Genomic DNA, 13,402 nt, shown 5'->3' with positions numbered 1-13,402 from the left:
TCTTTAGCACAGACCTTTCCTTAAGCTCCAGGCCCATATACCCAACTCAACATTTCCGCTTGGTGTCCGGTCACATATCAAACTCAACATACCCCAACCTGAGCTCCTCATACCTCCCCCGCCAAGACAGTCCCTCCTGCAGTCTTCCCACCTCTGTTCTTCAGGCCTAAAACCTTGGTATCATCTGTGACGCCTCTTTCTCTCATGCCACACCAAATCCAATAGCCCTACCTGTCATGTCTCTCTAAAATAGGTCAGAGGGTGACTACTCCCACCATCATGCCATCACCCTGGTCCCAGCCATCACGATGACCCACCAGGGTATTGCAGTGGCCTCCTGACTGGCTTCTGCATCTCCGCCCTCACCTCCCCACTGCCTTATCTCAACCCAGCAACCAGAGTGTTCTCGTTATTAACTTGCTGTTTTCACATTAAACATATATTATTGTAATTAAAAGAAATTGGTGGCCCTGGGCAATCCTTGACTTCTATTTTTTTAAATACGTTTTTATTGATTCAAAGAGAGGAATGGAGAGGGAGAGAGAGATAGAAATACCAATGATGAGAGAGAATCATCAATCAGTTGCCTCCTGCATACCCGCTACGAGGATCGAGCCTACAACCCAGCAATCGAACTGTGACCTCCTGGTTCATGGGTCAATGCTCAACCACTAACCTCCTACCCTGCCAAAGCAATAGGAGTGGATTAATTAAATGTTCGACCAAATATAGCAGGCTAATTTTTAAGTTGATAATTTTGTATGGCCCAAGAATGATGTTATAAATATCCAAATGGCCCTTGGCAGAAAAAAGGTTCCCCATCCCTGCCTTACAGAGTAGAAATCAGGCCCTGACGGTTCAGTGATCTTTCTGGACCAGATGTGATTCCCAATCCTGAGTTCTTCCCATTATCCGGGCTTTCTCTTCAGCCCAGAAAACTGACCATGGGCCGGATATTCCCAGAGCTCTCCAGATTATAGGATTTTTAAAGTAATGTCTTAGCTCTTTTTATTTTTTTTTTCCAAACAGGTTCTTCAAGCCTATTTAATCTTTCTCCAGCCTGCAGGAGAAAATGTCTTTTCCTGATCTCTCTTTATATCCTTGAAAGGTTTGCATTGTTTTCCTATTGTAAATCCAAGACCAATAAATCCTAGTGCTGTCTTTAGAATTCACTTTAAAGAATGGACTTGGAAATCACACTCCTCCATATTAGCCCAAAGGAAGCTGAGAACATGGAACTTTAGGTTTCAGATCAATCTTTTATTATTTTAAACGGATACAAACATATTTTTTTCAAGGATGGTAGCACAGTCATTGTCACAAGCATGTTAATATGTTGATTTTGCAAGAGAATATGCTACAAGTCATGCTATTCTTATTTTCAATAGCATTCTGGCAAAAAATTAAAGACATTCCCAATTGCTTCAAGCACTTAATGAATAGTAAATTCTATTTTCTGCCTTTGGCTAAATAAATGGTGGTGGGAAATAGATAATGTGAAGGCTGCTTCTTAAAATGGCCCTTGGCTCCAACGACCCTCAGCCCCTTCGATTACCACTGAACTTCTCAGCTATTTTCTGTAGTTCCAAATCCATTGCAGCCAAGTTTTCAAGTTCCTTTTCCTAAAAAACACAGAAAAACAGAAGCATGAGGTCCCAGATCAATTCATTTCATGGTAGTTTAAGGCAGCAGGTACAGAAAGGGGAATTGTTGATATGTTAGAGGTTATATGAGACGCCCTACATCAGTGGTTCTTAAAGTGTAGCCCCCAGGCAGCGGCGTCACTGAGGAACTCCACAGAAATGCAGATTCTTGGACTCCACCTGGGACTTAGCGAATTCCAGATGCTGATGCACAGTCAGGTTTGAGAAGCACCTATGTGATCAATATGAGGAAAAGGGGACAGCCCTGATCATGTCACCTCTCCCAGGTGTAAATTTCTGATTATTACCGGCCATGTGCTGGCAAGGAAAGACCAAACAACTAATTTCTCTATCATCTGTTCTTCCTTGGGAAATAGTGACGCAGCGCCAAATAAGCAAGGGAAGACACCAGAGCAGTGGTTGGTTGTCCACCTTGGCTGAATACTGAAACCACCTGGGAGCTTTAAAAAAGTCTGATGCCCAGGCAGCACCCAGTACCAAACAGGATCTCTGGGGGTGACTCCCAGACATCAGTCATTCTGCAAGCTCTCCAGGGGATCGCAGTGTGCGGGCAAGGTTGAGCAGCAGGTGGGCAGGGATGCTGACAGTGGCAAGATATGGGGGTGGGGGGTGGGGGTGGTAATCAAACAGAAGCTGTCTCCACTCCGTTAACTGGGGGTGCATTATCATGGTGATTAATTCCCAGTTTCTCCCCATTAATATCAGATAGTCTTGAGCCTATTAACATTAACCATCTTAAGTTAATTTTAAACAAAATCCCCACACTGTACCTCTTCCTCGGTCAGAACTCCGGGGCCAGCCCTGTCCTTTTCACCTTCCACTGCTCGGTGTGGGCTCAGCGGCTCCTCGGGGTCATAGAAATCCGGAAATTCAGCCGACTTCTTCCTGAAGTGCAGGAGCTGGTCCAGCTGGGCCACGCGATCGTACTGCCTTTTCAGATCCAGTTTGGGGACCAGGTTTCTCTTCTCATATCCCCAGTTCACATCCTCCTCAAAGGGCTTCCTCTCCCACCAGTCATAGCTGTATTCTGGGAAGAAATTCTTCTCATTCAAGGTCAGGCCATTTTCATCTTCACCCTCAAGAAGATTGTCATCTATGTCATCTTTTCTCTCAAAATTCTCCCCTAACCTCCTCCTCTTCTCCGTGGCGCGGTAGGGAGCGTACTGCTTGCCTGGAAGCCGGGCTTCCTCCCTGTTCTCCTTAGTGCCTTGCAGGTCCTCCCGCCGCTGCCACTTCCCCTGGGCCCCCTCCTCACCGTTTTCCTCACCATAGTTGAGGTCATTTCTGTCCTGCTCTTTCCACTCGCCCTGCGGGTGCCTCCTTGTCTTGTCCATCTGGTTTTCTTGGACACGGTAGTGTCCTTCACCCAAAAATCGTTTCTCTTCTTTGTCTGGACTGCCATAGGCCCCAGGCTCCCCGACCCTGGCTCTGTGGCGATATCCCCACTCAGGGCCCCTCTCCTCCTCACTTTCCTCACCATATCCATATGCCATGTTGTCAAGCTCTGCGTTGGGGGGAGTTCGCCTGTCCTCTTCCTGGCTCGCCTCACTGGGAGGCCTTGGAGCCCCGTACTTCTCATTTCCTCTGGCCCCATAACGCCCCCCCTCCAGGTTCTCAGGAGCCGGGACCCCTATATAACTTCTCACGACTTCCCCATATTCCGGTTCTTCCTCGGAAGCCCTGTAGGGTGTTGGATAACGATCCCTCTTGTCCCCTAAGCTGGCCATGCCCACGTTGGGCTCTTCGGATTCCTCATAGGGTTGTCTCCTTTCCTCTGAGGGAAGATTCCTTTCTTGAGAGGATCTGTCAGGCCTGCTCCGCCCGTGGTGATGTCTCGGCCTCCAGTGTCGTTTGTCCATCTCATGGCTGGAGTCTTCCTCACTTTCCTCAAAGTCTTCCTGGCTCCCAGATTGGCTTTTAGATTCGGGGGAGTGTTTCTCCGGGTTCCTTGTCTCTTCTCTACTCTCTTGGCTACTCCTCTCCCTGCTGTGTGTCTTCTCCTCGGGGAGCCTGGCAGAGTGTGTATTGTATCTGGACATTATCTCCTCTTTTTTCTTAGCTGCAGCCTGGTTTCTTTTGTCAAGAAAGGCATTTTGTGTCTCGCCTGGCTCTTCCAGGTGTTTCTCTTCACTGCCACCTTCCCCATGCTCCCTTTTCGGGTATTTCTCTCCTTCCTCTTCCTCACCGTCCTCTCCCTCGCTCTTCTCAGAATGGTATGTCTTTGCTTCTTTGGAGACTTGACTCTCAGAGGGATGGAGGCTCCCTTGGGGCTCGCCTGCTCCCTCTCGGCTGTGCCCACCTCCCTCTGTGTTGGCCACTGACGGGCCTTGGATGCCCGCCTCCTCTGGGTCTCCTGTGTCCTCCCTGCTGGAGGGCCCATGGGCTTCTGAGGCGTCAGCTTGGTCTCTTAACAATCTAACTTTGAACCTTGTTTTTTCGTTTTCACTTTCCTCTTCATCTTTAACCTCTTTTCCACCTGTAATGAAAAATTTAAAAGAGTAAGTATAACTTCAGAATTGCTTGTGGTTCAATCTCAGTGACCACTACAAATGCTAAGGATGCTGAACAATCACTTGAAAAATGTTTAAGTTAATAAAGAATATACTTAGATTCCTTTTAAAAGCAAGTGGCATGAAAACTCCTTGGCTGTTTCAATCTAATAATAAATTCTCTATTTTTATGTTTTCATAACACCCAACTAGCATCTCTCATTGGTCCTATCGATGATCATACTGAAAACCAAGTATAGATTTATGAAATGTTAGAATTTAGAAGCAGAAGAAACCTTAGAATTCGTCTAATGCATCTTTTTGCAGACTAAGACCTTGAGAGTAAGAGAAGTGTGATTCGGGACTATTCTTTCCATCTTTGCTCTAAGCAGGGATTGAAAAGTTACCATTGTATTAATGGCTCTACCTAGAATCCAGCTAAATAAAGTTAAATAGCCAAAATAAAAAAAAATTAAAAGAAAAATTGAAACATTTAAAATTTTTAGTTTATCTGACTTTTATTGTCCAATCAACTATCTAAATTAAACCTAGCAGTCATGACAATATAACAGTTTTGGTGAGAAGAAGGGTGTATATTTCTTTACTGAGAAAACTACTACACAGCAGTGGAAAGGCCATTTCTTCCTTCACTCCGTCCCATCTGCCCAACATGCTCTCAAATGTTGAGGATGAAGATCAGTATACTGAGTTTTCTTTGTATTTCCAAGAGTCAACCGTAGATGGTATTCCCCAATATTTTAATTGAATGCTGTTCTCTCCCGTCTTTTTCAAATGTCGACAGCTCCTGTACTAAACCCTCCTTAACTCAAGGACATCCCATGAAAGGAGATATGCAGTTAACACTGTCGGACTTGTTAGCTGGGAGGTTTGGATTTCAACTTCTATCATTGAGTTCAGATCGAATTCCTGCAGCCAATGACACTCAGAGCTCTGGGTCTACATCTGAGCTCTCCATTGTAGGGCCCACCAGCTCTCTGGCTATTTAGCACTTGAAATGTGGCTGGTCCAAATGGAAGATGTGCTACAAGCGCAAGGTAACCACCAGACTTTTGAAAACTTCATATAAAAATTGTAAAACATCTTAATTTTTCACATTGATTATATGTTGAAATGACAATATTTTGAATGTTTTGGATACTATATATCATAAATATATTGGATGTATACAAATTATATAGTAAATAAAATATATTAGATAAAATTAAATATATTATTAAAATTGATTTCACTTGTCTTTTTATCTTTTTAATGTGGCTACTAGAAAATTTCAAATTATATTTGTGGTTCACATTATGTTTTCATTTTCATGGCTCTGATGAGTCATGTTGAACTGACATTTGCAAAATAGAAAAGAATTGGTCTGTTCTGCAAAAATGTCCAAGAAACAGTGGAAGGTCTGTATCCCTCTGCTTACTGCCCAGCCTGCCATGATAGCATTCTCATGTTTTATGAGACAGTTGAAATGTCTCTGACCTTTCCCACCCAGACACCTGAGGGCTGGCCCCTCACCAGTCCCGTTGCCTTTGGCGAGGCAGTGGGGGTATGTGCAGCATTGAGGCTGGTGGGGCGGGCCAGGTAGGCTCGGGTAAGCAGGGAGGCTTTGGCCAGATACCGATGTCATTCTGAGAGTCGGCTGCAATAATGCCATGATCAGGCAGGATCTCAGCTTCCCGGGGCAGAGACCGTGTGGCCCCTTCCTACTGCCTGCTGGTCAGGAACAAGGTATTTTTATTTTTCCCTAGTTAAATTTGTGCTGCCATTAGCAGCTTGTGCCTGAAGCTTAGCACTTCCTCCTAAATTTAGCTTTAAGCCCCCGCAGGTGAGATCAGTCACTGTCCATCTGTAAAACCAAGGTGTAAAGCTCACTCTTTCAAGTGAAAAGGGGAACTTGCATGTTCCATCTCTATAATGTTGCAAGGGTGACCAGGTCAACCCAGTGGAAGAGATTCATATACCTACTATGGTTACCCTGAAACTCCCAATGGTGGATTGAGTTCCCCAGGCAATTCTTTTGGTCAATTGCTAATATTTGTTTTTACCATTTTATGCTTGAGGGTTCGTGTGCAGCAATAGCAAGAGAGTATTATATCGCAATGAGAAATTTTTAAAAATTTATTTTTATTGTTGAGGGTATTACAGATGTCCCCCATTCTTCCCTTCTGCCCACCTCTGCCTGGCTCCTGCCCCATCTCTGGCCTTCCCTGCACTGTTGTCTGTGTCCATGGGCGATGCATTTAAGTGCAATGAGAAATTTTGAAGGTGAAAAGAAAAAGAAAAGTCCACTGTTCCCAGCCTGACTAAAATTTTAAAAGCATAAAGAGGTGTTGAAGGGGACAGTGTTTTTGGATTTGTTTAAATCAGTTTGACTTCATTCATAAGAGAGACTGCATAGTTTTACAAAATTGATCTCGTAGCGTCAACTCCCAATGGATACTGCTTGCATCACTATTCAGATTTTGTTTTCAACAGAAGCTGATTTGTGTAGAGAAAACATCCCATCCAGATTCAGAAGGTTATTGCTCTGACTTATTGGATGCTCTGCTTCTACCCTCACCCTTTCCAGTTCTCAGTCCCGGGATCCCTGGTGCCATTTGGTAGTACTTTTCTTCGAATAATCTCTGCATTAAAATGGCTTAACCAATCTGTCATGTAAACAGGCCACACGTTTCCAAGTCACCTTTCCCAGCTTCTAACTTGGAAGATGATCACTGTCAAGAGTAGAAGGCAAAGAGGAGAATATGGTACTCTTCTTTTCTTCCATCTTCCAACATTCCCAGAACACTCAGTCCTCCCTCCTCCAGTCACAAACAAGCACTCTCCACATTTGCCTGCACCCAAATGAAAATCCAAACTCTGGAACCAAGGAATTTAAGAACTGATAGACATCTCAAAGACAATCATTGAGCCCACCCCCCTCATTTTACTTTGAGGAAAAAGCCCAAAGGGGCAAGGGATGCAGTGCCGGAAACTTTCCCATGGTCACGTAGCTATCAAGTGGTAGAGTAGAGCCTAGAAGCCATACCTTCTGCTTCCCCTGATACCAGTCTAGTCTATACTCCCCCCACTGTATCATGTTCCTGGTTCATTTGGAGGTAAAGTGGAAGGTGAACTAGAGGGAGCAGAAACAAGGATCACTGGAGGGACAACACTCCCTGGTAGTGCAGGAAACTTACTCTTCTTCAGGGCTTGTCGGCACTCAGGGGTGATGGGTGGAGCATTGGACTTCGACAAGGCATTTGAGAGAACCTCGATGATGCAGCGAGTCACCTGGGGGAAACGCAAAAGCAGGTTGGCAAAAGCTGGTACCAATGGGATGACAGACTACTCAACCCAGAGCTGATGCCCAGAAAGGCTTGGCCCTGTGAGCCGTACTGATGCAGAATCCTTGGGGTAGGAATGTAGATTTACAGGACTAATGAAACCTCCCAGGCCTCTCCACAGAGCAATGAAAGATGGCATTGGGCCAAGATCACCCTGAGAAGAGAAATAAATACCCATTTCTGAACAAGTTGGGAGGAAGATGGTGGAATGAGACAGTTATCCTCAGAGGTACTAAAACATCCAGGAAGGAGGTGTGAGCCCAGGGCAGGAGGGGCATCCTTTGCCCTCATTCCCTCAGGGATGAAAACCTGGTTTTGTCAGACTATGATGTGTTTTTTGTTGTTCATTTTTGTTTATTTTGTTTGGTTTGGTGTAATAAGAAGTGGGAGAATCTACAATATAGATATAAGTCTAGATTCTGGACTTATATTTCAACTTACCATTTCTTCATTGTGGTTCCTGCTGTCCACTGGCATAGAACTGACAGCTTGGAAAGAGAAAAAGAATGGGAAATGACTTGAGTTAATTTTGAAAGTGGTGTGAATCCAAACACGGAATTATCCCACCTCACACATGCAATACTTGGAGACAGGGTCAAAATTAGAGCTGAACAGAGTGGAGATAGTTGGGTATGATTGGCTAGTAACTACACACACACACACACACACACACACACACACACACACACACACACACAAACACACACACACAGCTGTGTTCCCTAGCGATGTCTTAAACATGATTTGGAAATTAATGCTATCTTATACCCAGTATAAATCAAATTCAAAGCACAGACAAGGGGAGATTTGGGGGTACTGGTAATGTTCTGTTTCTTTTTTAAAAAATATTTATTTATTGATTTCAGAGAGGAAGAGAGAAAGAGAGAGATAGAAACATCAATGATGAGAGAGAATCATTGATTGGCTGCCTCCTGCACAACCCCCACTGGGGAACGAGCTTGCAACCCAGGCATGTGCCCTTGCCCGGAATCAAACCTCGGACCCTTCAGTTGCAGGCTGATGCTCTATCCACTGAGCCAAGTTGGCTAGGGCTAATGTTCTGTTTCTTGATCTTGGTGCTGATGACATTGGTGTGCTCAATGCATGAAAAATTCACTAAGCTGTATACTTATGATCTGTGCAGTTTTCAATCTGCCATTATACTTCAATAAAAAGTTTAAAATAAACCTAGTTTAGATGAAACCAGTGTGCCCTCCTCCACCCTTCTGCCCATTCTAAATGGTAAAGATTTGTGCTTTCCTACACCTATGCCTGTCCTCCCCTCCCTCCGAAAAAATATCCTCCCCAAAATTCACTTCCTTTACAGAAACATGGTTGTGACTATCTCACATAATCAATGACCTCATTTTTACCGGCCAGAAGCTCTCTGGCTGAACAGACTTGCTTATGCATCTTATCGGTCCATGCTGTATATAATCCCCATTGTCTGCAGCCATGCAAAGAACATGAAGGTATCTAATTCCAACTAATAGAGCATCAAGTCCATAACATAATATGCAAGTAACTACTTATAAGGATATTTTAGTTTAGCAACTATGTATGAAGGCAGTTCAAAAGGATAATTTTTAACTCATTTAAATTAAATTTCATGAGATTCTGCTTATTTTAAACCAGATTGAAGTATGTTTGTCTTCTTGGGAAATGCTTCAGGTGATTTTAATTTTCCAGTGCCTTCTTTTTTTCTTTCAAAGCTGTTTTGATACTTTTATCTTTCACTTTGACTTTGTGTTGTTTAAGCCTTTTCCATTGGACAAGCTCAAAGCATTTATGTACATAGAAGCTCATCTCCTCCGTTCTCCTGGCACTTCCTGGAGGAGAAGCTCAGTGCAGAAAGTTCTTCTAGGTCCCTAAAGCAAGAGAAGAGCTAGAGCAAAACTCTCAGACATCGGAGATGTAAGCTACTCAAATGCAGTTATTTATAATCAGCAACCTGACCTTTCCCTCCTAAGTGTTTGCTCCCCAAGCCTCTTTAACCACTTCCATCCAATCAACTACATATCGTAGGGCTCAACCTAGAAATACAACTATTCCATTTACTCACCTTACTGACATTTCCTCTTCAAAGTATGACCTGGGATCTACTTCAATAGTTTCAAGAGGCCCAAAGATATCCAGCATATTAAAATCATTTGTGAAATGTGTAAGTGGCTAACAAGGTATGAAGACCCCATATTCTTCCTGAAATGTAGTTCAGACAAGATCCAGATGACCCACCTTTGGCACCCAGGCTCCACTACGCTGAGCCATTATTCCCGCCCCCCCCCGCCCCCACCCCCAATTAGTGCTATTTGAGAACATTCTCATTTTGGAACTTACTCTTCCCACCTGAAATCTGTAAAATCCTCTGAAAAAAAAAAAACTGAGGTAATTCCTCCTCTCATAAACTAGAAGGTGCCTTTAAAAGCTTTATTATATTTCTTTGGTATTGTAGCTTCTTGCTTATACTTCCCTCTTTTCCCACTGACAAATGTAAAGTAGGTGTTTTTAATAACTACTGATATTGTCAAAGTATTAACAGTAATCAGATTTGGGGGGAGAGAAATATTTTTCTTTTGTTGCTCTAAACAATTTTCAGCTCATGTTTATTATTACAAAAACAGTATTGTTTCTCTGATTGAAGCTCTTCAGAAATCTTTTTGATGGAAAGGAACTAAGGTCTCCTTGTGAAAGTACATTGTGCATCTTGGTGAGACATATAAGTACGATTGTATTTCTTCCAACAGAATCCGTGACAACAAAGTAATAATCAAAACATCTTGATTTCCCTAAAGTAGTTACCTTTCCTGTTTTTGAATAAAGATTCAGAAGGCACAAAAGAAAAGCCAGTTATTATGTTAAAATAAAGTAGTACATGGTAGAAAAATGTCAAATAATATTGTATGATAAATCTGAGAATAACACCCAAAGTATGAATATCTCATAAGAGTATCAGGGTTTGATCCCAGATTGAACATAAAGCTATACAATAACAAGTTAAGCCAGCCCTTTGAATGCAGAAATCATCTAACCTGGTATAATATGGTTATCATACTGCCACTTCTCTCATGTTAATTTATAGAGTGCACAGTAGCTACTGTAAAAACGTATCCCCTCCCCCAGAAGCTCTGAAGGGTAGAAAATGAGCCATATGGTTTCCTGAGGTTTCTTCCCAGGCCTGAGATTTTGCTAAATAACAAACTCTGCTTGAAGGTTATCACGTCTCATTTCCAGGTACTGGGGGAGGTGGGATTGGAAAATAGCTGTTAATGGATATGGGGTTTCTTTCTGGGTAATGAAAATGTTCTGAAATTTGATAGCGGTTATACAATCTGTGAATATACTAAATATCACTAAATTAGGCACTTTGAAGGGTGGGTGAATTATAGATAATATAATTTTTAAATACAATGTCTCCATTTTAGCTCATATTAAAATATGAACCCTTCTTAAAATATTCTCTTCTATAAGAGAGCTGTAAGAATTTTACCACTATTGTTAAATAAGCTTCACAAATGTCACTGTTATTGTGATGCACAGTACAATGCATAGCACAGCTTTGGCATCTTAAGCAATTCCTTTCTGAAGATATTTTTGACAAGAAAGATTCCAGATTATTCATTTGGATTTCTTTAATTAAATTGAGAACACTTATAGGCAATTTGTAAGAATGCAAGCATTTTAGAAAATTCTAAATGTATGTAGCTTGCAATAAAATAAATGACCACTGGCTTTCCTTTTGTCTCTTTACATTTTGGATCCAGTAATTGTTGTCAATAAAAGCTTCATATTCATGAATGGCAACATTTCAATTCTAGTTAGAATCTCAATCTCAGATAAAAAAAATTTTCTATGAGGTCGTTAAAACAGCCAAAGAAAACCTCCAGTTTAATCTGGTGATCTATTTACTTCTTAATGGTCTCAATACTCCTAATGACTTCACTTCAACACACACACTTTTAAAAAATCTCCAGAGCTAGTTTGAAAGATTAATTTCACATTTTTACCCACATCAAGAGAAACTGTCACCCTAGTCTGTTTTGCTCAGTGGTTAGAGCGTTGGCCTGAGGACCTAAGGGTCGCAGGTTCTATTCCTGGTCAAGGGCACGTACCTCTGTTGCAGGCTAGATCCCTGGCCCAGGTCAGGGCTTGTGTGGAAGACAACCGATTATCTGTCTCTCTCACATCAATGTTTCTCTCTCTGTGTGTCTTCCCTTCCTCTCTCCCTTCCCCTCTCTCTAAAAATCAATGGAAAAATGTTCTCAGGTGAGGATTTTAAAAAGAGAGAGAGAGAGAGACTCAAATATTTCACCCTGTTATATGTCAATTATACCTCAATTTAAAAAAACAGAAAAAGCTTATCCTCCCAAATTGACTAAAACAATTTTTTATTACTCCTGAGGATATTTTTGTAGTCACTTTCTATTATATTGCTTTTCTGGAATACAAAAATAAATTGTCTGCTGAACTTTCCATTCATACCTTAAAAATATATGAACTTGAGTGTGAAATTACCTTTCTCCAGTGACGGAAATACAAAATACAGAAAAATATTACATTAACCCTGTGGACACACATACATGAACACCCACACATATATATTATATATGAACATGATAATAAAAAGATATGATATCTTATAGACATATGAGACGTTTATCTCATCATGTTAATATAATAACAATGCAGGTGCCAATTATACCATATTACATGAATTCCTGTCACTCCTTGGTTATCTAGTTTTGAAAAAAGCCAAACAAATACTTAAATCAGATACAGCATAAGACCATAACAGCGTCTCTCCAGGCCGGTAGAGAGGGCCTGACAATTTAGAACTGAGCACAGCGTGCCCTGGAGGCACGGGGGCACCTTTTCTCCCCACGGCAGGGAAACCCAGATATGAAAAGATTGAGACTCCTCTGGTTGGGCTAGGAAGCCCTCTGGCTTTTTCCAAGTCAGACGGTGGAGCGGGGAGTTGAAGGGAATCACCCAGGGAAGAGAAGAAATTAAGAACCTCAAGCAAGAGGGAGAAACCTTCCACCGAACCCTCTTTCTCTCCCAGGATCATCCAGCCAAGATGCCGGGCCACGGGGAAGACAGGAGCCTGGCGCTGTCCGCGGTGCTGGACAGCCCGCCGCGCCCACTCACCGGCCACCATCGTGGCTCCCAGGAGGCCAAGAAGCACCGCCGGCTGCATGGCCGGGCTCGCCCGAATCTGCGCGGAGAAGATGGGCAGCTGGTCCAGCGGAGCGAGGTGCGGACCGAAGAAGAGATGAAGATGCTCCAGAAAGCAGTCCTGTGTCGGTGGTGCCCGCGGTGTGGCGCAGGCCCCCGCTCTTTTAAAGGGCAAGTCCGGTTGCAGGGCCGGGAGGGGCGGGCACCTAGGAGGCGGCGCCCCCTCGCTCAGCCCTGACGTCACGAGGCAGCCCCGTGGGCGGTGGCACACGTGGGTGGCAATTTGCACCAGCCCAGTCGCCGGGATGCTCTGGGTCTGGAGCGTGGGTGGCGAGAAAGCCAGATGAAGGAATAGAAGGGTGAGGGGAAGGGATGCCAATCGGAGACCAGGGAGAGGCGAGGTCCCACTTAGCTCACCCAAGATTGCTCCTCATCTTCCCCCGCCGCCTGCACTTCCAAGTCTAAAAAAGTGTGTTGGAGGCTGTGTATGGTGTGCGGTTCTGTTCAGAGTTTGTCTATGCATGATTAAGTCTGTTTTGTGTCTCCACTACCTAAGGAAGGAAGAATAAGACCCCTGCTAACAAGAGAGAACTAAACCGTGGTGAAAATGGGAAAAGGAGTGATGGCTTTAAAAACAAAAGGTGCAGCTGGAGAATATGGAACCTGCTGGGGGGGTTTTGTGTTTTGTTTTTTTTCCCTCAAACTTTTGGTCTTAAATCTACTTATCCATGATTCA

The 13,402-nt window shown here is 43.3% G+C and overlaps 1 protein-coding gene across 1 annotated transcript; it reads right to left on the bottom strand.

The window, feature by feature from the left end:
* Positions 1–1,239: 1,239 nt before the first annotated feature.
* Positions 1,240–12,993, bottom strand: CHGB (chromogranin B). Its single transcript, XM_006758068.2, has 5 exons — positions 12,640–12,993; positions 7,936–7,982; positions 7,348–7,441; positions 2,435–4,140; positions 1,240–1,622 (listed from the first exon to the last, which is right to left on the bottom strand). Exons 1-5 carry the CDS (start codon positions 12,686–12,688, stop codon positions 1,539–1,541), a joined length of 1,980 nt encoding a protein of 659 aa, XP_006758131.1. The 5' UTR covers positions 12,689–12,993; the 3' UTR covers positions 1,240–1,538.
* Positions 12,994–13,402: the final 409 nt, after the last annotated feature.

Source organism: Myotis davidii, unplaced genomic scaffold (assembly GCF_000327345.1).
Source record: "Myotis davidii unplaced genomic scaffold, ASM32734v1 scaffold32, whole genome shotgun sequence".
Taxonomy (NCBI): domain Eukaryota; kingdom Metazoa; phylum Chordata; class Mammalia; order Chiroptera; family Vespertilionidae; genus Myotis; species Myotis davidii.
Note: the sequence above shows the minus strand (reverse complement) of the source record. Positions and strands in the feature narration are given on the sequence as shown.

Coding starts and splice junctions, on each gene's coding strand:
- CHGB (XM_006758068.2), bottom strand. CDS start 12,688: ATGCAGCCGGCGGTGCTTCTTGGCCTCCTGGGAGCCACGATGGTGGCC. Junction 7,442..7,935: donor GGAACCACAATGAAGAAATG/GTAAGTTGAAAT, acceptor CGTTTCCCCCAG/GTGACTCGCTGCATCATCGA. Junction 4,141..7,347: donor CCGACAAGCCCTGAAGAAGA/GTAAGTTTCCTG, acceptor TTTTCATTACAG/GTGGAAAAGAGGTTAAAGAT.